Source organism: Athene noctua, chromosome 24, assembly GCF_965140245.1.
Source record: "Athene noctua chromosome 24, bAthNoc1.hap1.1, whole genome shotgun sequence".
NCBI classification, from domain to species: domain Eukaryota; kingdom Metazoa; phylum Chordata; class Aves; order Strigiformes; family Strigidae; genus Athene; species Athene noctua.
In genome coordinates this window covers 2,236,869-2,259,001 of record NC_134060.1, presented here as the reverse complement: position 1 = coordinate 2,259,001, position 22,133 = coordinate 2,236,869, and the positions used below count along the sequence as shown (strand labels likewise).

The following is a 22,133-nucleotide window of genomic DNA, read 5'->3' as shown; positions in this document are numbered from 1 at the left end:
GGGTGTCCATGGGATGCTCCAGGCTCCTGTTTGGGCTGCAGCGAGGTGACCCCGACACCTCAGCCAGTGTCACGGCAGGAAAGCCACCAGTGTGGGAACCCCTAGGATAAGGCTTAACACAGGTCAGAGAAAAGACATGTTGACAAACTCCTCTGAGGAAACCAGAAGTGAAAAATGTGCCTATTTAGCACGGAAAAACTCAGCAAGATGCTCTCAGAAAGCATGACAGGAACCATGTAACAACACACTCAGTGTCTCCTTCCAACTAGAAAATTTTCTGACAAATGAAAAACTCAAAAATCAGTTTTGAATTCAGCCCCCAGACCTGGATCAATTACCAGCTGTTGGTCTCACTTTGGACAGTTGCGCTCGGTGGTTTTTTTTGCTTAAATAATGATGTTGAGGAATAAATCACAATTTTAAGGGTTTTCTTTTGTTTCTTTGAGGATCTGAAGTACCTGTTTTCAAAGGGGCTCTGCTGATCTGCCGTAACAGAGGATCCGTGAGCTGCCCACCAGACCGAGCACCGATTCCTTGCTGGAGGGGTGGGTGTGCAGCTTCGGCGTCCAGAGCATCCTAGAAAAAAACTCTTTGGCAGCTCATCAAAAAGGCACGAGAAAAGTGTAAGAAAAGCAATGCAAAAATTTATATTTTATTTTAATTCAAAAATTTAAAATAGCTTTCAAATTCAGTAAAGTATGCCTGGACACAATGAAAAGCCTCATATACAGAGACAGATAAATTAAATTGTATATACTGCAGACAAGCCAAGTGTATGTATAGATTACATATTTACACTTTTATGTAAACCATATTTATACATTTTATTACATTTACAAAAAAAAGCTGATCTTCCACTACTGTTTACTACAATAATGAAAAAACATTTACATTGTGTTTTTTAACTGTACAAACTCTTGATTCATAAAAATATATCTCTGTACAAAAGAGGAATTTTTTTTCATTTTTTCTTTTCTTTTTTTTTTTTTTTTTCCCCCATTTTTTTCCTTTTTTTTTTTTTTTTTAAACATAATGCAAGTCCTCTGGGCACAAGAATGGAGAATGTCACATACCGGGTCCCAGCCAGCTTGCAAAAAAATGGGACAACACCCCTTCCACTTCTTTTGTTGCTTGGGCAACAGCAGAAAATGGTACTTCAATGGGTTGAAAGCAGCAATACTTATTTAAGCAGGGCCCCCCTTCTCTCCGCCCTGGTGTTAAACTACCTCGGGTTGATTTGAGACACCTCGGCACAAGCTGCTCCTGGCTGCTGCACTGAGCGAACGGGGCTCAGAGAGCGCGGAGAAGCAAAGGTGGGCTCTGCTGGTGCTGTGTGCGCGCACGTCCCGGCCCTCCGCGGGCCCCACGCAGGCGGGAGAGGCTCTTTGTGAGCTCAGTGACGGGCCCTGGAAAGCTTCGAGCTCTGTGTGGTGGGATGCTGCGAGGTGCTGGAGTTTGGGAGCTGCGAGGGGAGCCAGGACACGGCACTCGTGGGCACCGGGGCTGGACAAAGGCCTTGAGAATGGGCTGTGGGTCTGGCCAGGGGCACAAATCAGAGTAATTGAGGTTGGAGGGACCCTGCGGTGAAATACGGGGAGGACGGCAGACCTGAAGGCAGGAACCAACCATCTACTTGCAGACACAAGCAAAGGCACCGGGGGAACACCCCGCTCCCTGGAGGCAACTCCCTGCCCTCACCACAGCTGCCCGGCTGATGAATTTGAGGGGAGACCTGCCTCGGCCCCAGACCCCAGCGCCGTCACAGCCCGGCCGGGGTCCCCTCTCCTCACTTACCCTTCTCCTGTGCTCTGGGGTCCGTGTCCTGCCAAGCTGGAGGTGCCCAGCGAGGGCCAAGCACCGCTGCCAGCCGGCCCGGCCACCCCAAGCCACGTCGTCCCCAAACCAGCTGGAAAGTGAAACCATCTCCACCCGTCTGTGGATTCAGCCCGAGCTGGGAGCGCTCGCGCCGTGGCAAAGGCCAGCGCTGGCCCTGAGCTCCCTGCACCCACCTCCACGTGGGCAGCGTCTCGCTGACCTCTGCCCGCGCTGGATCGGGGCTCGGCTCACGCGTGCGCTTGCACCCACCTCTCGGGAATAAATCAGAGCACCTTTGCATGCTTTGGGGAGCAGAGATGGCATTTTTTGGCAGGCTGGCTGTTCAGCAATTAGGCTGTAGAATGCTGCTTACTCTAAGAACGCTGAATAAGAGACAGAAGTAAAAAAAATAATATATATTTATATATATACACACACGCGCACACACGGAGTAAAAGAATAAACAAACCAAAAAAAAAAACAAACTACCTTGTGTTTTTCATTAGACAAAACCTCAGCTGACGTTAGGTAGGGGAAAGCCAGCGTTTAAATGCAAGCACGGATGTAAACACCACCCCATTTGTTTGAATTCTTTCTTCCCTTCAAGTCTTCTGTAAGAAGAAGCGGCTTCAGTGACACACACTGCTCTACGTCAGCTGTACCCCACCTGACTTAGAGTTGGTAAAACAGCACTGTTGCGTTCCTTGACTCCAGCCTGGCCTAAGAAATGGTGACTCAAATCAAACAGACTAAAACCCCAAATCAACAAGAGCAGCTCTCCTCTTTATTAGAGGAGGACAGTGTCATCACAAAAGCATCATTCTCTTATAAGGGAGGAAAAATGTCAAGCCGCCTTATCTGCTCTCATGAAAGCCAAGGCAACCTTTCTGCCCCTGGGAAATAAAGGGAACAGCTTTGGATAAAAATTAAAACTCTTATTGCATTGCCATTTGGAGGATCAATATGGAAAGGGCAAAGGCTTTCGAATGCTATTGGGGGGAAATCAGTATTTGTTAGAGTTCTTTTCAAAGATGTTTTCGTCCCTTCGTGTCTGTCAGCAATTTCCTGATTAGGGTGTTTGGACACAGCTCGAATCAGCAGCTGCTGGGAGAGGGCCAGGGATGGGGGGACGTTTCCTTACCAGCCCTGAGAGCTGCCTGGAACGAACGTGGGGCAGAAGAAACCCAGCAAGAATACCCAAAGGAAAATTAAACACGGGGAAGAGGAAAAAAAGATCCTATTTGAAAACTCTTCCTCTGCAAAAGCCCTGGGTTAGAAAAAACAACAAATAAATAACCCACAAAACCAAATAAAGACAAAGCAAGTACTCATCCTGTCCCATACTGGCATTTTCCATGAACCCCGATCAGCACCTTGTGCAGCTCAACCTGCTCGTGCCTCTTGGCTGCCCAAGCTCTTCCCAAAGTGGGGGGTGGTTGGTGGGACCCCACGTACCCATCGCCCCCTCCAGGAACACACTGCCCAGAGCAGGTTGTAAAAACCTTCCCATCCCCTTGCCTCTGGGGTCCCCCACAGCCCCAGGCCTTGACGTTGGGCTGAGACCCACTGGCCGGGTGGGGAGAGGAGCTGTGCTGGAGCAGACCTTTGGTTGGCTTCGTTATCCACGGCAGGACGGAGAGGGTGGGCGAGGACGACAGAGGACAACCCAGCAGTCTCTCAGGAGTTAATGCAAAGTCCAACGAGGTGTAGCAGCTTCTCCACAGCCTCAGCGAGGTTGGGAGGAGGGAGATGGGGAGGGAATGGATGGAGACTAGTGAGGTGAAACACAATCATCCACTAGACACCAACACTGGAGGAATCTGGAACAATGGGAAAGGAAGGGTGAGAGAGAAGCAAACAGCTCGTTATTCCACAGAGGGATGCTGGGCAAGCCTGCAATAGCTTTGTTATCTCAAAGAACGTTCCAGTCTAGAAGTGCTCTTACAGTCCACAGGGTACTTCTGTTTATGACATTATGTCTCTGTGCCTGGGCAGTAAAACTTTTAAACCCCTTGATTTACCCTCCTCGGATCACTGTACAAAACACTCTGTCTGCAGTCACAGAGTGGACGATCTCTCTTAGGCTCATTTTTTCCTTCACCTGGTGACTGTTTGTGCCACAGGGCTATCTGGATTTGCTCTGACACTGGTCCCCAAGAGGTCCTGCCCCAGCTGGCACCCAAGACCCAGAGAATCGAAATGTTGGTTTGGGTCTTTCCCTGGGCAGAGATGATCTCCCGGGCAATGTGAACCACGCTGGGCGCTCCTCTGAGCCACCACTTCGCTACAGCATTTAAAAAGTGACCAAGAGAGGCCCCGGGCTCCCCTCCTGCCCACTCACCGCAGGGGGACGGGTGCTATACTGCTGTGCACACCGTGCTGACTGTGAACTCCGTCTCGTTGGCCATGATGTCTGTGGGCTGCAGGTTTCGGTCGTACATCGGGTTTTCAAACGTTGCTCGGACGTTGGTGTTCTCGTGGCCTGCGTAGCCGTTGAACGGGACTTTTGGTCTTCTCCTGCAGGACGTCAGAGAGAAAACCCTGAGAGGTCACGGCTACTCCTGCTGTAGCCAGCTGAGTAGCTCTGACGAGGAGGCAGTGGAAAGGCAAAAAACTGCTTTGGAAGAGGGTAAACACCGGGGGATAAGGCAGAAGGGACCTGCAGAAAAATCCTCCTGTGGATTGGCAGCACTGGCAGGTCCCTGGGCTTCGCCACGGCCCCCGCGGAGCGGCCGGTCTGCACGGCGCTTCGCAGGGCACAACGTTTCCACAGCAGTGCATTGATCAGGATAAATAACCGATTGACAACATATGCAAAGCCAGCTTGAATGCTGAAGTGTGAGATTTACTTTGCCCTTATCCCACTTAATGTTGCCACAAATCTTAATTAACGGTCATAAACCTCCTCAATGCTCTCTTTCCCCAACACCCTCGCCCCTCCACGCGTGCTTGATCCATGAGTTCTTCACCTTCTGAATTAAATGAGAAACCAGATCGAGGGGGAGAGCTTTTAAGTCAAGCTCACAAATATTTCTGTCAGCCCCCTGATTTTGTTTCACCTGCTGGCACCGCTCCTGAAACCTACCTGTGTTTGTAGAGATAAAGCACAAACCCTGCAATAATCAGGGCTATGAAAGGCACAAGAATGGCAGCTGCCACAGAACTGCTGTTTGATGCAAAATGGTGTCCTATTGATTCTGGATCATTTTCCATCATGCTGATGTCTGAAACACAGCAGAAATAAACACATTTCAGAACACCGCTGTGGGAAATGGGGTTTGCTTGAGTTACAGGTTACATCATCAACAACAGAATAAGATGCTTAGAAGTGTTGCTGTAAAAAGTAATCAAAAGCTTCTGAGCTGCAAGAGGAATGGTTTGGAGATCTAGCCTGGCTTAGACATCATCATTTATTTAGAACTGCAATTAGAGAGAGCTGTAAATAGATTAATCTTACGAAAATGCTCAAAATTGGATGCTTAAATTTAGACTTTAAGGGAGGCTTTCAGAGGCTTCAGTAAATGAGCATCTAATTCTCCATAAAGGTGACAAGGCTCCAGGTTCAGATTCCAAAAATTCCTAATAGATTGAAGAGCTCAAGCCTCATTTTATGAGACATTTAGGAGCTTAGACTTCGGGTTGTCTACGCTCTCAAGTGCCTCTGTTATTTCTGAAAGTGAGATGGAGACACTTTTTGTGGTTGCAATGGGGCTTGGGCTTGGCAACACGGAGGAAAAAGAGTCCAGGTGCTATTTGTGGCTCCAAACTCCATCTTTGACCTGAAACCTGTTCATTTAAATGCCTCACTTTGTTCCCAAATAAAAAACTTAGTTGCTGTGCTGTTTGTCTCCCACAAATCTGACACCAAGGATGAGTTTAGCCCCCCTGGCCAGAACATCCAGTGCCCAATGTATTTAGTATTTAATCACAAGCCCGGGCAGAGATGCCAGGCAATGGGGACATCCTCCTCCCCGTGCAGCGTGGCAGCACTCTGCCTCAAACGTGTGAAGAAACAGGAGCCATTTCAGGTGCCACCACCTCCTGCTCCCCTGGGGTACAGAGGGTTGAGGATGCTCGACTTCGCTACCCCAGGGGCCGGGTTGGGTTTTGCCAGCTCTCTGCCAAAGGATGTGCAGAGGGGAGCTGGAAAGGGCCAGCTTAAACCTCTATAAAGATCTGGCCCAGCAGGATTGAAAATTAAAGCCAGAGACAGGGGAGATGTTCCCTGTTTGAAAACCTCCACTACCACCAAAATCTAGCTTTCAGCAATCAAGGAAGAAAGTAGTAATCAGAGGAAGTTTACCAAGTCTCTGAAGGCCAAACTGCCCGAAGCCTTTGCCACGCACAAAGCCCTGGTACACAAATGTGCCACTGGAAGACTCTGATGAGACCTGCAGTGATGGAGAGCAGAGATCAACAGATTTGCTCATAGTTCCCTGGGATTTCAGCACCCATCTTATTGCAGCCTCTTTCCAGTTCATGCCTGGCACTAATCCGATTCAATTCCCCAGAAAACTGTGGCATTTTTTAAGAAGTCCGACTGCCCAACAACTTGTCAAATCTCAAAAGAAGGAAAAAAAGTAAAATCCTGTTTGCAGTAAACTACAGAACACGTTGCTGATTCAACAGAGATAGCAAAGGCTCTGCACTACAGCTAGCCACGGGTCAATCAGCTGCGTGCTGCTTCTAAGCTCCACTGGATCTCTTAAGGGCTTTGGAAGTTACCAGACACAAAAACTGGGGTGAGAAGTTGACTCCATAATGGAAGATCAGCTCTTCTAGCTTGCTGTTTAACAGATACAAAACGTTAAAATGGAATTAATCATGTTGATTTCTCCTTGAGTATTACTGGGAAGACTTACAGATTTAAAACCACACAGCAATAAAAACATACAGCTGCAAGGCAGCATGGAAGAACTGTCATGGAATGTTATCTCACGTGCTGGCAGAATGCCCCATGTCCCCTTCAAGCAAGCAGGTCACTGGAGGACAACAGCCTCATCTTGCTGCCAGCTAAGGGAGTTATTCCCTCTTCAGCGAGAGAAAAGCTGGTGTTGTGACAGCAACAGGAGGTGTTGTGTGGGCAGACTTCGTGTATGAGGTGCCCCTGCACTTACATGTCCATCCAGAGCCCATTTATCGTTTTTGAACTTGTTGACAAAGATCTCCACTGGCCCCGTTATTTGATAAACCTGGAGAAGCAGGTGCACGTCTTCTTTCTTGTAAACGCCTGAAAAACGAGTGACTTGTAATCTCTAGACCACAATGACTCTATTTGAGTCTGAAGTAATTAACTTCCTACCTGAGAGAGTAGAGAAATCACTTCATCATCTTAAAAGAGTGGACAACTCCTCCTACCAGCCCTATCAGTGGGATGCACTGGGAAACACAGCACAAATACACGGTCCCACGTCCACCCCCAGGATGTTAAAAGATATTTTGCACACGGGAAGCGATTCAACTGTTAATATTTAGGTTGTGTTGCTGGATCAGTAACAACCTGGTGCCCCACGGAGGGCAGGGACAAGGAGCATCGGCATCATTTTGTCTTGTTTATCTTTAATTACAAATCCAACACTCCAGCACACAAGGAGTGGAGGCTGGACTGGGCTGAGCTTTCAGGTAGAGTCAAAGCAAACTCGGGTGCATGATTTTGTTTGTCTTGGTCTAATTGAAGATTGGAAACTTCAAAGCTGGGTGGTTCTGTAAAGCTCAGAGCACGCTGCCCCTCGCCCTGCGATACCACTTACAACAAGTGTAAACCCCTACAGATGGCCGTGTTGGGTCCCTTACCGGACACCAGGAGCTCCACGCCGCTGTGGTCTATCAAAGTGGCATTGACTTTGCTGGTGGCAGGGTCAAAGCTGGTGACAGACAACATCGCAGGCTGCTTTTTCCCCATGTATTCATAGGAGCCTTTCCAAAGGGAATTCCTTGCAAACACATCAGCAGGCACTGGAAACCACAGCAATTGGGGACGGATAAAAACAAGAGCGTTGCCATTTATTTCCATTTTTCAGAAATCAAAATAGAGCAAATTTCTTTCTTTCTTTCAATTCACAAATACGTATTTAAATATCTCAAATCCCACCCACTCTCTGTGTTATCATCACCGAGTACAAAGGCAAAGAGAGGAGAACAAACAAGCTGATGACTTTAATTTTGTTGTTTTGACAAAAAATGCCACTGAAGTTTTAAAACCAAACCAACCCCCATTATAATTTCTCAGGAAAAGTTAAAACAACATTATTTGTTTTTTAAAAAAAAGGTCTCATGTAAAACATCCCACGGGGCTTGAATTTCTGGAGCGCCCTGGGGAGAGCGGTGGATGTCGGTGCCTTAAGGCTCCTGCCTGCTCTCCAGCGAAGCACCAGCAGGACGGGGCACACGACCTGCTCTCCCCAGCCTGGCAGCTTGAAGATCTGCAAGGCACAGCTGGGTTTCTGGCCACCCTGGGGAGGGACAGGAGGGGATCTAGCACGGACACGTCCCACGGCAGAGCGAGCCCCCACGGTACCTGACGCCTTGGGGAGCGGCGGGTCCCGCGCGGTGCCAACGGGCCTCCCGCTGGGGCGGACGTCGGCTGGAAGAGAGGGGGAAGCCACTGGTGGTGAGTGTTGTGGGGTCTGACACTGCTGAGACGCTCCCACTGCGCTGGTCCAGCAGAGGACAGCCCACGCCACGTGGCTGCACGTCCCTGCGTGCGAGGGCTTTGAGCTCCGACCACCACAACGTGTCCCTGCCCGGCCCCTTTCGAACAGCACAACACTTTCATTAACTGCCCTCCCCATCACCTGCTCCAAACCAGTGTCCAGGGAGAGCGAGCACGCTCCGGGAGAGCCACGCAGCTCTATTTCAAACTTAGACCACCACATGCTCCTCATCTACAACTTGGAGGTAGGTAAAAAGGGGGTGAGGTGAAAAACTATCTTTATCTTGCACAGATACTTCTAGATGCAAACCATCAGGCAGAAAACCTCAACCCAGGACCTGCCCAGGGCCCTGTGGTGTCTAGAGCCAGCTCACACATGGGGAGGTCTAAGAGAATAGCTGTTTGCTTTTGGGCTGCAACGCTCCCCTCTGCAGAGGCGTAGGGAAACACAAAACCAGGGTCGTGCTGCTCAAGAGCTTTTACCGAGGCAAATAGGTGGTTTTCCTGTCCAGCTGCCATCTGCTTTGCAAGTTCGATGCTCAGACCCGCCGGTGAGATAGTACCCGCTCTGACAGGAATAGATCAAGGTGTAGCCCAGAGATGGCAAATCCAGAGCACCGACGTTGGCGTGGGAGGGGGTCTCTGGCTGCTTACAGTGGTGAGCTGAAAAGCACAAGGAAAACAAAGACGTTTTCTTTCCATCCAGTCGTACACAGAAAGGCAGAAGAATGACACCGTGCCGTCAGCGGGGACAGAAATCTCTTAGAAGAGTTTTTTTTTCAGCGAAAGCTTTCTCCGCTCGCTGATGGATACAATGCCATGCCTGGATTTTTCCCAGCTGGATGAATTAATGAGACTGCTTCCCGTGTTTTGCTGGCTAGTTTGCTCCTTCTGGCTAAAGCCCTCAGGGATCTTTCACTCAGTTCCAGCTTCCATGGACTGAAAATCAGGGTCTGCTATTCCCCACCTTTTAAGGGGAGAAAAGTCAAAATCAAATGATGCTGAAGACCCTTTTCTCCTTCCTTTAACTCTGACCCCAGCACTGTGTTCCAGGTCTGTCTGCAGGCCGAAAACTGCCTTTACAGGGCATCAAGACCCCGTAAATTAAGCCAGTGATCCCAGTGAGTGCATTACAGATCTGGTCTTGTATAATCTCTCTTCATGGGACAAGTACCACTACGAATAATTTGCACCTACCTGTCCATAGGATCAGACAGTAAGTCCTCAGAAGCATGCAGTAGTCATAAATCCCTATAATTGCTCAATATCTTTCAGGATTTGGCCACAGAAATCGAAGCTGCGCTTGTCCAACTCCCTGCCACCAGAGCGAGCGCGTGCCCACACGGCTCTATCAGGTCCTGCTGTAAATGTGTCACCACTTTCCTTGAGAAGTTATGACACAAAACTAATAAATCACAGAGCCAGGAAGCTCCCTCTCACCCACGCTGTAAATTTGCCCTTTCTGTAGCTCTCAAACTGCTCATGAATGAAAACAAATCCTCGGCAGCCTTCATGAGGTATTATCCTAATCCTCGTTTTACAGAGGATGAAATATAAAACCCAGAAAGCTGAAAGACTAACCCGAACTCGCGCGGTCTGGGAGCCCCGGCTGCGAGGCAGCACTTCAGCACTCACCAGCTGTAACCGCATCCAGCTCCGCGCTGCGGGTGGAGAAGGCTTTACACAAAACCTAAAGGCAACAACGCAGTAGTCTGCTGGCACGGGTCAGCCAAAACCATCTTCCATTTCAACGCACCCCGCACCAGGAGCAAAATCCTACGTACACTTGCTGCTTCATCCCTTCAGCAGAGAGAAACCTGGGAATTTGGGGACACGCTCCCACCACCCAGGGGAGCAGTGAGGAAGGGCAGATCCATCCAGAGCAAACACCTTCCTCACCCCTGATGCTACACCTAAGAGGTTTTAAAGTTGGGTGCCCCGGTTGGGCTGCTCGCAGGGTGAGCATCTACAAGGTTTGTTAGTGGAAAAATATCTCACCAATAAACCACCTCGCAAGGGAGAGGAAAAAGATTTTTAATACTTATGATACAGAGGCCAAAATGGATATTACCACTTAAAAACATTAAATTAAATTCCTGCTGGTGTAGCAGGGAAAAGATGATGGACAGCTTAAAAGAAAGAGCAACAGGTTATTAAAGATGAGGAGAAACACTGCTCTGCCAGAAAGCCCTTCTGGCTAAATGTTAACCTCAGTCCCTGGAGCACGAGCTCACATCTCGGCCATCAAATGCAGTTTCAGAAGCACAAAAAGTCTCCCCTAAAACTACATCTCTGAGGAAGGGACAAGTAAAAAAAAAAAATCTCATCTGAAATCAGAAGTGGCTGCTGGTGTAGTGATGTCAGGAGAGAAGAGCTTGTGTGATCTCCCTTTTCTTCAAGAATACGTTTTCTCAGAGCTCCCCCTCAATTTACCAGCTCTTCAGAGCCAGCAATTTGCACGATGAAGCACAGCAACAGCACAAGGCAACGGCGTGATTAAAGGCACCCGTTGCCTTTGACAAAACCTCTCCCACGACTTACGGACGCAGTCAGGCTGCACGCCGCTCCACGTCAGGTTGGGGAGGCAGGTCCTGGTGGTGGAGCCCTGCAGCAGGTATCCCTTCTGGCACTTGAAAAAGATGATGCTTCCCACCTGGTACAACAGGAAACAAACCACGGAATTTTCCAGTGCAGTGTGATTCACCCATAATACAAAAATACTTCTCTAACTTTCCATTTTCTCTGTGCTGGGGAGGGCAGTCACCCGCTTTCTGCTCTCCCTGCCCTGCCAATCTGGTGTCAAGAAAGTGCTCAGAGCCCCTGGAAAGCCGCAGCCTTTAACTCTGCAGGGAGCTGCCTCTTTTAGTGACAGAGGCACGGCTGCTTTAACTTTTAAATATACCCAAAGCCAGCATCAAAGAGAGGTGCTATTAGAACAGGCTGAAATTTTTGCCAAAAGGGATTTTCAATATAACTAGTATCAACAAACAGCCCGTGGCTGTATTAGAAATGCCCATTTGGATTGCAAACAGCAAAAAGGATCACAGAAACTAAAATCCGACTTTTCCACATTTTTGAGGGACGCTTACTTTTTGCAGACTATCCACATTTTTGCATTTGGTTTCAGCCAAATTATTATTATTATTTTAACTAAACAGTGACTGTGTAAGGGAGCTCACTCCCTGCTCCAGACAGGTTGACAGTTTGATGCTGTTCAGCACGAGCCCCATTATCACAACTGGATTTCCTTTAAAACCAGAATATGCTGGAATAAAATCACCAAGCAGGGCTTTGAGTACCTTTCCCATCCTCCCTAGCGAGGCTGTACCATGGGGGTCACCTCCTCGCTGAACCCTGCAGCTGGTTTTTATCACAGAGTCACTCCTGGACTCCCAGCGGGCTGCTGCAGCCCCCCCGGGTGCCACATCCAAGGCCCCATCTCCCCGTGACGCTGCTCCAGCCCCCACCTCGTCCCCTGCACGAGCACCCGAGGTGGCTCCAACTACAGACCTCAGACTGGCAACCCTTGCAAAAGCCAGGCTTACGGTGTCTCAGTATTAATTAAAAACTAGAATCAATTCATTAAAACCCAGGATTAAGAGAACTAATTAGCAGCAAGACTGAAAGATCCACTCTGGCAGGAATAGCCACATGGAATCCACTGTCCCGGCCCTGCACCCGGCTCTGTCACCGGGGATACAGCACCCCGGGAATTGCTTTGGTGTCTCCCTCCCTTCCATGATTTCACACTGTACGGGAGAGCTGAGATTAAGAAAACCACCTAGAGAATTTGGCCTGAAAATTAATGGAAATTATGTCTCCAATGTGAATACTAATGACAATAATAACTATTAATTAGCACTGTAATTAATATCATAAATAATGCATTGCTAGTTAATCCCATACAAACGCGCTCTGAGGTACAACGGAGCGGCCGGGACGTCCCGCTCACGGGAGGACACGGGAACCCACGTCAGACTCAGACACGGACTGACCACAGCACATGCTGGGGTGCAGCCGGGGGACCCCGCTGCCCTGACAGTACCTGGTAGCCCTGGGAGTTGTTCTGTAGCCCAAAGGCAGGCACGCCGGGGTCTGCGCACGTCGTGAGGCTGGGGTCTTAAAAGAAAAGCACAGAGACAGTGGTTTAAAGGAGCAGCCGAGGAAGCTCTGCCCTCCCCTCCTCTCCTCACAGAAAGATCGTGCTGTGCCTTCGCTACAAGACAGAAATATTTTTCTACAGAAGGAATACACAGCAACAAGGAAAAATACACGGATCGTTTTGTTTCTTAAATCCCTGACTGTTGCGACGCAAACTAACCAGAGGCACTCTATCACCCAGGAAAAAAAATGGAAGAACATAAATCTTGTGTCAGGGACCACTCTTTTCCCTTCCCTTCCCTATTCCCCGCAGGAGAAGCGAAGCAGCCAGCTCCCCCTCTGCTTCCAGCAGCCACCCCCCGCCCCAGGCCACGGCAGCTCTGTCCTCTCGGCTCATACACTCGCCTCGGACCCACGGCGCTTCGTAGTGATAGATGTGGGCTGGAAATTTTAATGCATCTCAGATACATAATCTCTCCTTACGCCTTGTTTGGTCTCAATCTATCAGAAGATGAATACACACGACGCAGTAGGAATACCTGCTGCTACTCTTCCAGCATCTATCACTTTCTTTTTTTCCCCAGCGTGTTGACAGGAGCAGGGCATTAATGGAATTAAGGCAGAGATGCATCACATCAGTCTCAGCATCCCAAACTGAGCAAAGGAAGCTGAAGCTTCTGTCTGGGAGGCAGTTGAGCAGCAGCAGGTTTCCTGCTCCTTGGGATCATGGGATTGAGCTAAGCTGCAGTGCTGGCCCCAGGGATGCTCCGGTACCCGGCCAGGGGCAGCGTGTTGCAGGGAGCTGGAGCATCGCAGGATCTCGGTGCAACCAGGTCAGAGTCTGCTCCTGCTGCCCAACCTTCCTTCAACTCCCCATCGCTAGAAGAAGGACCATATGCCCCACAGCAAATCCCTCTCTCCTCCCTCGAAATACCCCAATTAACAGGATTGTGCAAGACAAGAAATAAACTACAAAAAGTCTCTCCACAATCCAATGAGGTGGGACAAAAGTGGCCTCTCACTCTAGCCTGCAGCTGCAGCACAACAGAGTACAACTTCTGTACCTAACGGCACGGCGGGTTGGTTTTATGCCTTTATTCCTTATGATTTGACTAATCAGTCTCTTCACACAGAAACATTAGGGGTTTGCTGGTGTCGTCCCCAGGTCCTTGGAGCTGCAGTGAGTAAGTAAGCAAGGGTTACAAAATGTGGCTGATTTGGGGCTGCAGAGCACAAGCTAATTCACTTTCCATCATTTGGTTCTGCTGAGCTTTTGTCATTTATCACTGACGCAGTTTCCATGGAAGCCCCCAGATAAAACACAGTGTCTCAAATAAATAAAGAGCGAGCTCCATGGCTGGACGAGGCAGCAGGTGATGGATGGCAGAGGGTGGAGGGCAGAGCCTCGGTCTCCTGGCTGCACCTGGGGGGTCTGCAGTGCTGGCAGTCAAACGTGTCTCAAAAATGGGTGAGATCCGAATAAACACAGCACTTTGGGTGAGATCTGAATAAATACAGCACTTTGGGCTCAGCTGCTCATGTCAGAATCGGACAACGCACATTAAAGTTTTGCCGACACACGAGTCTTCTTCCTCCTCACGGTTTGTTTGGGGGGACAAATTCTAAATACATTTCAGCAGCAGTATAAACATCTGTTAGTTGCTGGGTTCAACCACAGGATGGCTGTGGAGGGCTGGGCACCACGTACATAGGATCTCAGACACAGATTTGCAAGAAAGATGAAGCATTTAAAGCCGGTATTTACAACAGCGGGCAGGTGCTCCCAACTCCTTGTACGTGAGAAAGCTCCTGATGAAACCAATAGGAAACTTGGAGGTTCTGGCCACAAGTATTTTCACATCACTGTAATCGGTGATGCATTGAAGATGTAGCTAGAAGGATTGAAAACCACGGAGAACAGCCCGAGATGTGTTTCTGCCCCAGATGCCCACATAAGGTGATGATGGTGGTGTTCAGGCAGACAGTTACGGTAACAGCAGACAGCCCGTGCAGTTTATCACCACAGGAGCCCTAAAGTTCAAGGATGTTGCCAGAATTTTAAATAGGTGAAGAATGTTCTGATTAGTTATGATTATACACCTCCCCGAGGTTTCAAAGGGTTCTAGAAGCTCCAGAAAACGGGCACCTGAAGAAATGTGTGGGAATTTCAGCCTGAATCCCAACACTGCAGCCACGCAAAGCAACGTGTAGGATTTTGCTCTCAGCACTTCCATACTTCTAGCAGTTGCTATTCTGCCACTCGGGATATAATTCAAAGGCATCAGAGGACACATGAGCTCTCACGTGCCCCCTTTTAGGCAGAGCCCGGTTTTGCTGCGGTTTCTGGGAGCAGCACCACTCCACTCCGCAGCAGCCCACAGCTGCTCTCTGCAGACAAACCGCATTTTCAGTCCCATCCCTGACGACGATCCCCAGCACTGCCCAGGGCAGCGTGCTGGGCTGGAGCCCCCGAGGAAGCCTGGAAGCAGCCCAGAGCCCAGCACCCTGCAGGGACACCAGATTTGGTGCTGGCAGGGGTGCAGGGCACAGCGGCACTGCGCCGGGGCACCGCCGCCGTCCCCAGCCCGGGGGGTGACCTGGGCAGCACCAGCCTTTGGGACCTCTGCGTGGTCCCACCCTCTGCAGGCTCTCGCCCAGCCCTCCAACCTTACGGCCCAGGCTGCAAATGGTAACCTGGAAGTTCTGCAGAGGAACTTCTCCCTCCTGCCTGCCAGCAGCCCAAGCACGGCGCTGAGGAGCAGCACCACGGTGGAGATCATCCTCCTCGGACACACCTGCAGGGTGATGGGGACAGGTGCTGAACCTACACGGCGAGCCCCGAGAGAGGGCGATGGGTTGTTTACCACCAGCTAGTTCACACGGACCAAAAGCATCATATCCCTCTACATTTCTGATTTTCAGGGGCACAAAGCGCTCATTTCCACAAACCCAGAAAAGAAAAGCAAACTCCGTTACAAAGGGAAAAGCAAGGTGAGTGCTCCGAGCTCTGTGCTTGTTGTCCCAAGTGAGAGGAGCCTCCCCTTACCTATGCAGCTGGGCTGGGTCCCGCTCCACGTCCCGTCGGACTGGCAGAACCTCCGGGCTGAGCCCACCAGCACCAGCGGGGCTAAGCAGGAGAAGGAGACGGACGAGCGGTAGGTGAAGCCTCTGTCCTCCCTCCTGCCCTGAGCAGGTATCCCCGGGTCACCGCAGAACACAGCTGCAACAGGCAGAGACACAAGTGGATCGCCACAACCTCCTCCTCAAGAGCAAGCAATGTTAATAAAAAGCTAAAGATGGGTCTGCTAAGGGCCCAAACCTCACACTCCCTGCCATCAAACTCTGTGATTGACTAGGGAATTAGCAGTGGTTGAAGGCATCGCTGGCTATTTTCCTTGTAATTCTTTTTGTTAATAGCTGTTAATTAACTTCCACCTTCTCCCCCATCTTTTTTTTCTTCTTCTTCTTTTTTTTTTTTTTTTTTTTTTTTTACCTAATGGCATGCTTAGCTTTAAAATGTATCTCTAATTGCACGATGTCAAATTGCCGTATGGTTCCGTGTCACACAGAAAGCCCACTAATTATACAAGATCCAGGGAAAGGTGCAAGGAACACAGCGAGGGCTTTATATGATTTAATATGAAAATGGCTATTGTGCAGCTGCCAGCCGTTCAGCCAAGAAAAGAAACTCAAATCTGCCTTTATCATTATGAGACATTTAACTAATTTTTTGGTGTTAGCTATTCTGTCAAGTGCACAGGTTTCCACTCAGCCAAATCTCTGCTAACTTCTGCTGCAACAGCACAGTGCCCTTCGCCAAAGGGTTTTTTGGATACTGTCAAAGGCCGTAGGAGAGCCCTGACTGCAGAAGACTCGGTCACTGGGGGAGACACGTGGACCAATAACCCGTTTTAAAGATGCCCGGTGGACAAGAACGTGCAAGATCTTCAGACTTGTTGCAAACATGACCGCCCTGTCTCCATCACAAGAGGTGGGGTGACCGACTGTGTCCCCACAGCCACTGCTGCCTCCTCCTTACAGGGCTGGCAAACCAAGACTCCCAGTGAGCTGGCTGCTGTCGGACGTGGGGAGAGCATCCAGAATTTTGGCTACAGGCACTCGCAGCATCATCGTGCTTCTCTTCCAGCAAGCAAAACTCCCCCTGACTTCAGTTAATGCAAGATTTCCCTCGGGCTTAGGGAGGGAAGCACAGGAACCAGATATTTAACATCCCACATCCTGAGAACCGTCCGTCCCCACCCTCTGTGACGCTGCCAGGCAAGGCAGCGTGGACACTAACATCAGTTACGTGGAGACCAGAGGTGCTGGAGAGAGAAAGCATCAAACAACCGGGTGTTAAACACAGTCCTCCACCCAATTCATGCGTGAACACTTGCTGGCTGCCTACTCACGAAAGCACTGGGGGATTTCCCCGCTCCAGGTCCCGTTCCCCTCGCAGGTCAGCACAGCGGGCAGGGAGAGCTGGTAGCCCTCCAGGCAGGCGTAGCTGACGCTGGAGCCCCAGCTGAAATCCGAGCCCACCACTTTCCCGTTGGGGATGGCTTGTGGGGATTTGCAGATGATGGCTGAATGAGAAACAAAAGCACACTCAGTTCTCTTGACTTCTCAGCATTCGTTATTTCCATTAACAAGAAGAAGATTCATGTAGGATCAAAGTCATATTCTGCTCTCAAAGAGCATCTCTTGGGACTGGCCTAGCAGGGGGCTGTACAAACTTTTCCAGCTGCGTGTGCAGTTATAAACCCCAGGATTTTACTTTGAAGTTTGAGGTTAATGGAATCCCAAATCTCAAAGTCAGATTTCTGAGTTGGTGTTCATTTCCAGCTGAAGGTAAGAATCCACCCTGACTTAGTGTGAAAACTCATCTAAGATTCCCTGAAAGATTCATACTCTTTGGACAACCTGGCTGAGTTTCATATTAGCAGTTGAATCAACAATCGGTCTGTATTTCATCCACTCTAGGGTGTTTTAAGATGACATTTTTGCAGTGCTTTGCTTTTCAGCTCAGGGGAGCTCTGGGAAAGATGGTAAGCTCATGCAAATCAGCCTGGCCTCAAAATGAGACTCTGGTCACATTCTATATTATTCCTGCAGCATTAGCTCAGTGAAGAGAAGGAAAGAGCAGTGTTAAGAATTGCTCTTTACAGCCTCCAAAGGAACTGGAGTGTATTTGGAAGTTTCTATGTGGTCTGCATTTATATCTGAATCATGACAGGTGAATTTTCCAGATTGCTAAAGTAGTACACAGATGCTGCTACAAGCCTTATCTACTCTTGGTGGGTAAAACACTCACAGGAGAGATCCAGCCCGTCCTGCAACTGCTCTATTATTTCCCTTTCCTATCTCTGAACTACAGAGGCAATCTCAGAACTGAGAAATAATGAAATGAGTTGGAAAAAACATTTTCCAGACTTCTAGATGATGCCAAAACGTGTGTGCTTGCTAAACACAGTATTTCATTGGAGTTTGATCTGGGGTTTTGTGAAGAGCAAGTCACTTGACTCTCTGTGCTTTACTCTTCCTTCTCCACCACAGGGATAATAGCAATTGCCTCCCTCCCAGGCATATTGTGATGACTGATAGACCTAAAGATAAGCAAGGTGTCGGTGCTACCTTGATAAAAACCGCATGACGGCCATAAACACAGGCCACAGACTGAATGTCAGGACCGAGGAACTCCCAGGTGGTCTCCAGGCACTATGCAGCAGTTCGTGCCTATTGCCCCGTCACAAGTTACAGAAGGTTTGTGGCCTGCAAAACTTGCATCCTCCAGTATTTACAGCAACCAGCCTCACCCTTGCAGGCAGGTTTGGTGCCGTTCCAGGTTCGATCTTTCGTGCAGGTTAGAGCAGATGCCCTGTCCGACTCCATCATGTACCCAGGCGTGCACTGGAACACCACGGTCTTATTGTAGGTGAAATCACTGCCCAGCCTAATGCCGTTGGCTGGCACACCGGGGTCCCCACAGTTGATCACTGCCAAAGAAGAAGAAGAAGCAAGCGTTTCTGGCTGACCATCCCTTGTCTCACACTTCGGTACCTGCTATAACTAGAAACCTGATGGTCCTGAGCATTTTTCAACTCAGGATGTAATCTGCTAATCGTGGAGAAGGGAGCATCTGCACCACAGAGGCTGTGGGGAGCAGCACTAGCCGGGGAGCAAGCTGGGCTGCAGCACGTGGAGAAAAATTTGCTTCTGCTCAGTGGAGTGAGCAGCAATCTTAATGGCACATTAAGACCTTGCAAGAAGTATTAACACACATTAAACATTAAAGAAAACCTGGGTCAAATCTGAGCTAGGTGGAAGACAGTTTGTCCACAGCACCCCCTCCTCTCTCTACCCCAGTTACTGTCCCTTATGTAAGACCATGTTTGCTGTCATCCTCGTTCCTGCTGCGGGAGCCTTGAGGAAACACAACATGTTCACCCAAGGGCTCCTGAGCCGGGGCCCTGCCCATGTGCGCCCCGGCAGGCAGGAACGCTCACGGAGAGCCCCTCCGGGTCAGCTGACACCTACTCATGAAGTTATGACAGAGCTCCCTTCATCCAACTGAAAAAAAAACCAAATCCAAAGCAAGAGTTTTCCATTAGGTACTGGCAGAGATCCCAGGCTGAGTGACTGTCACTGGACAGTGGAGGTTCTCAGCAGGGCACACGCATGCCTGCACCTCCGCAGCGAGCGTCCAACGCCCCGACAGCATCGTCCATCTCATCTTCCAGCTCACCTGAACACTCTGGACTGGTCCCAGTCCATGTCCCGTTCACTGTGCAGTGCCTGCTCAGCACTCCTGTGGAGTAATAGCCCTCCCGGCACTGATATATAATGGAACTGGAGAAAATCAAGCCGTCGTTAAATATAACCCTCGCGTTGCTGGGGGTTCCTGGGTTTCCACAGGATATAACTAGAAAGCAAAATGGCAAAGTTAAAAAAAAACCCAAACCCAAACAGAACAAACCACCCACTCCAAACCAAAACAAGGCTTTCATCCTGCGATTGACTGTTCTCAGTACAAGTAAGACTAGCTGCAAAATCCCTGGATCAGCTCAGACGGAACAAGCTATTCCGTGGAAAAACCAGCTACGTCAATCCAACAGGATCCCAACCACCACTCCCCAGCTCGGAGCAAGGGCTCCACCGTGCCCGGCAGCACGTCCCAAGGCTGCGTGCAGCATCCCTGGCAGGGGATTGAAAAAACCTCAGCCCAGCCAGCGGTGCCCAAGCCCCAGTCCCGCTCCTCTCCCGGGCACATCCTGCAGTTCACCACCACAGCCCAGCCTGGGGGGAGCAGCCTCCTCCCGCTTGCTCCCGCCAGGCTGAAGGAAGAACTCGTGTCCATTTTTTGCAGGGCCTTATCCCAGCTTTTACCATCTCACGTCTTAATAAAGTGGGTAGTGCCAAGCCTGGAGTCCCTCCCATCTTCCAGCAGTTTGGGACCCCGGACCCGAGCGTGCCACGTTGCCTCTGGCCCCTTTGGGAAGGCGACAACTTTGCAGACTTCAAAGGAATGGAAGCAGGAAGGGAGCCCGCTGCTCTCCCACTGTGGCATTGCTCACTGCCCAGCTATATCCAATTATGCTTTCAGAGGAGGGAGAATATTGTGGGAATACAATTATAGGTTTGTCAGTGCCCAAGTTTTATGTCTAAAGTACCTCAGCGCCACAGCAATAAAAAGGCATCAGAGTGAATGGTGGTGCACAAAGCCCTGTCATGACAAAATAAGCACCTGCAATAATTGCATCCAGCCCTCATTTACTCTAAAATTACAGGACATAAAAGAAAATCACATGAATCAAGGAAAGGCTTAAACCACAAATCCCAGCTCTTTGACATGGAAATTCCTGGCTCCCACCCTTCCCCAGCAACACGCCCCAATCTCTGCAGGAGCATCGGGCTGTGCAGAGACAAGGTGACCCGAGCTCGCCCCGGGACTCCTCCCCAGCACTCACACCACAGAGTCACCAGCCACGCTCCGTGGGCCAGGCAACTGCAGGCCCCAGCAGGGAAGCAATGAGCAGAGGCCACCAATGCAAGGAGAAAAGTCCTCCTCTGCCTTGTTGCTTAGTTTGCTGACAGCCTGTTAACATATGAGCTTGTTGGAGGCATATCTGTTTGACAGGAGGAAACTAATAACCATTCCGGACTGTGCGCACAGAAACTCTACACGGCACTAAAATCATCCGAGGTGCTCTCTCGTTCCAGATTTCTCATGCAGCCAACGTCTCTGTGATACACGGTGTCACTTCCAAGAGATGCTGGGATAAAAGTCAGATTCTATCAACTCAGAAAAAGCTCTAAATTACTATTTCACTGCCTGCTCATACATCAGCTGTTCTCTCCTGCCCAACCTCTCTCCACCTATGCATGTGGCCAAACACACACAGATGACCCAAAAAATATTACTTTTGTGACTACAAGGAGAATCATGGAAATGGTTTAATCGCAGCGTGCATCAGCTGTGACCTGCACAGGCTAGATACAAAAGAAGCCATAAATGTAAGGATGAAAGGTTTGAACTTTTAATATCGTAATTTAAATATAAATAGGATCTAATCATGCAAGTGAGCAGTAAGTGGGTAAATAACTCCCTTTGGCTTCAGTGGGAGATGTAGAACGAAATAGGCCTCAAAAGAAAAATGTTTTTGGCTATGGTTTTTGAACAGGGTATAAATCCTAAGGAGCCTGAAGTCCCATAGTCATACCCACATACGTCTCCTTAAGAATCTCAAAGCCAATCACCTTTAAACTGAAATCAAAATTCAAGCAAATAACCTGAAAATCAGCTGCATTAGATGGGGATTTCTTAGGGTTGCTGCTTCTTTACCGGGGAAATATTTCAGGAGATGATGCTCAGTTGAAACGACTGATGTGACAACGAAGGTTTGAATCTCTGCTGCATCACGGGGTGCTGAGAGCCAGCTCCTCCCGCTCCTCTCACCCAAGACTGAATTTCTGCCACGTTGCAGAAGACACAAGAGACAAACACAGGAGTCCAGACCCGCCATGCCCCGATCAGCACACATCTCCCCATCTGTGCTGAGGATCCAGAGCCCCAACTCCAGCCACACAGACCTGCCAGGCTGAGGAGCCCCACAGGGCACCCCTACAGTGCCAAACCCCGCTGCTGCTACTGAAACATTTCACACATTTCTGGGTTTGTCTCTTTAACAAAGGAAATTTTGTTCCTAGAGTTATTTTTATGAAGTCCTTTTTAAGCAAACCCCACGGAAAAATTTGCTAAATGCAATTAACCCCATCCCCACCAAGCACTTGCACACCTCCAAAGCCTACCCGCAGCACAAGACTTGCCAAGCCCTGGGATGGGGTGAGCTGCTGCTGCGACACTCTCCCCCAATTCCTCCTCCGGGAGAGGAACCAATTTTGATTTCTGAGGACACGTGAGCTGTGCACATGCGCTGGGGCAGCCCGTGAGCGGAGGCAGCAGGGACTTCAGTGTCTGCCTTGACTCCCAACAAGAGCCAGGGCTGTTCCCTGCAATCCTGTCGGTGCTGGGGGGAGACAGGAAACTTCTGTGTGCTACAAAGTG

At 49.6% G+C, this 22,133-nt stretch overlaps 1 protein-coding gene across 1 annotated transcript in view; it reads right to left on the bottom strand.

Moving 5' to 3' along the window:
- Window positions 1-2,269: 2,269 nt before the first annotated feature.
- CSMD2 (CUB and Sushi multiple domains 2) overlaps window positions 2,270-22,133 on the bottom strand; it is a 305,387-nt gene continuing 285,523 nt past the window's right edge. The window contains exons 58-73 of the mRNA XM_074925977.1: window positions 19,314-19,490; window positions 18,385-18,564; window positions 16,981-17,154; window positions 15,615-15,788; window positions 12,513-12,586; window positions 11,009-11,120; window positions 8,951-9,130; window positions 8,793-8,805; window positions 8,583-8,598; window positions 8,222-8,237; window positions 7,609-7,770; window positions 6,933-7,045; window positions 6,119-6,206; window positions 4,901-5,039; window positions 4,157-4,332; window positions 2,270-3,635 (exon numbers count right to left, since the gene is read on the bottom strand). Of these exons, the coding sequence (XP_074782078.1) occupies window positions 4,173-4,332; window positions 4,901-5,039; window positions 6,119-6,206; window positions 6,933-7,045; window positions 7,609-7,770; window positions 8,222-8,237; window positions 8,583-8,598; window positions 8,793-8,805; window positions 8,951-9,130; window positions 11,009-11,120; window positions 12,513-12,586; window positions 15,615-15,788; window positions 16,981-17,154; window positions 18,385-18,564; window positions 19,314-19,490 (1,778 nt within the window). The 3' untranslated portion in view covers window positions 2,270-3,635; window positions 4,157-4,172. The remainder of the gene's footprint in view (window positions 3,636-4,156; window positions 4,333-4,900; window positions 5,040-6,118; window positions 6,207-6,932; window positions 7,046-7,608; window positions 7,771-8,221; window positions 8,238-8,582; window positions 8,599-8,792; window positions 8,806-8,950; window positions 9,131-11,008; window positions 11,121-12,512; window positions 12,587-15,614; window positions 15,789-16,980; window positions 17,155-18,384; window positions 18,565-19,313; window positions 19,491-22,133) is intronic.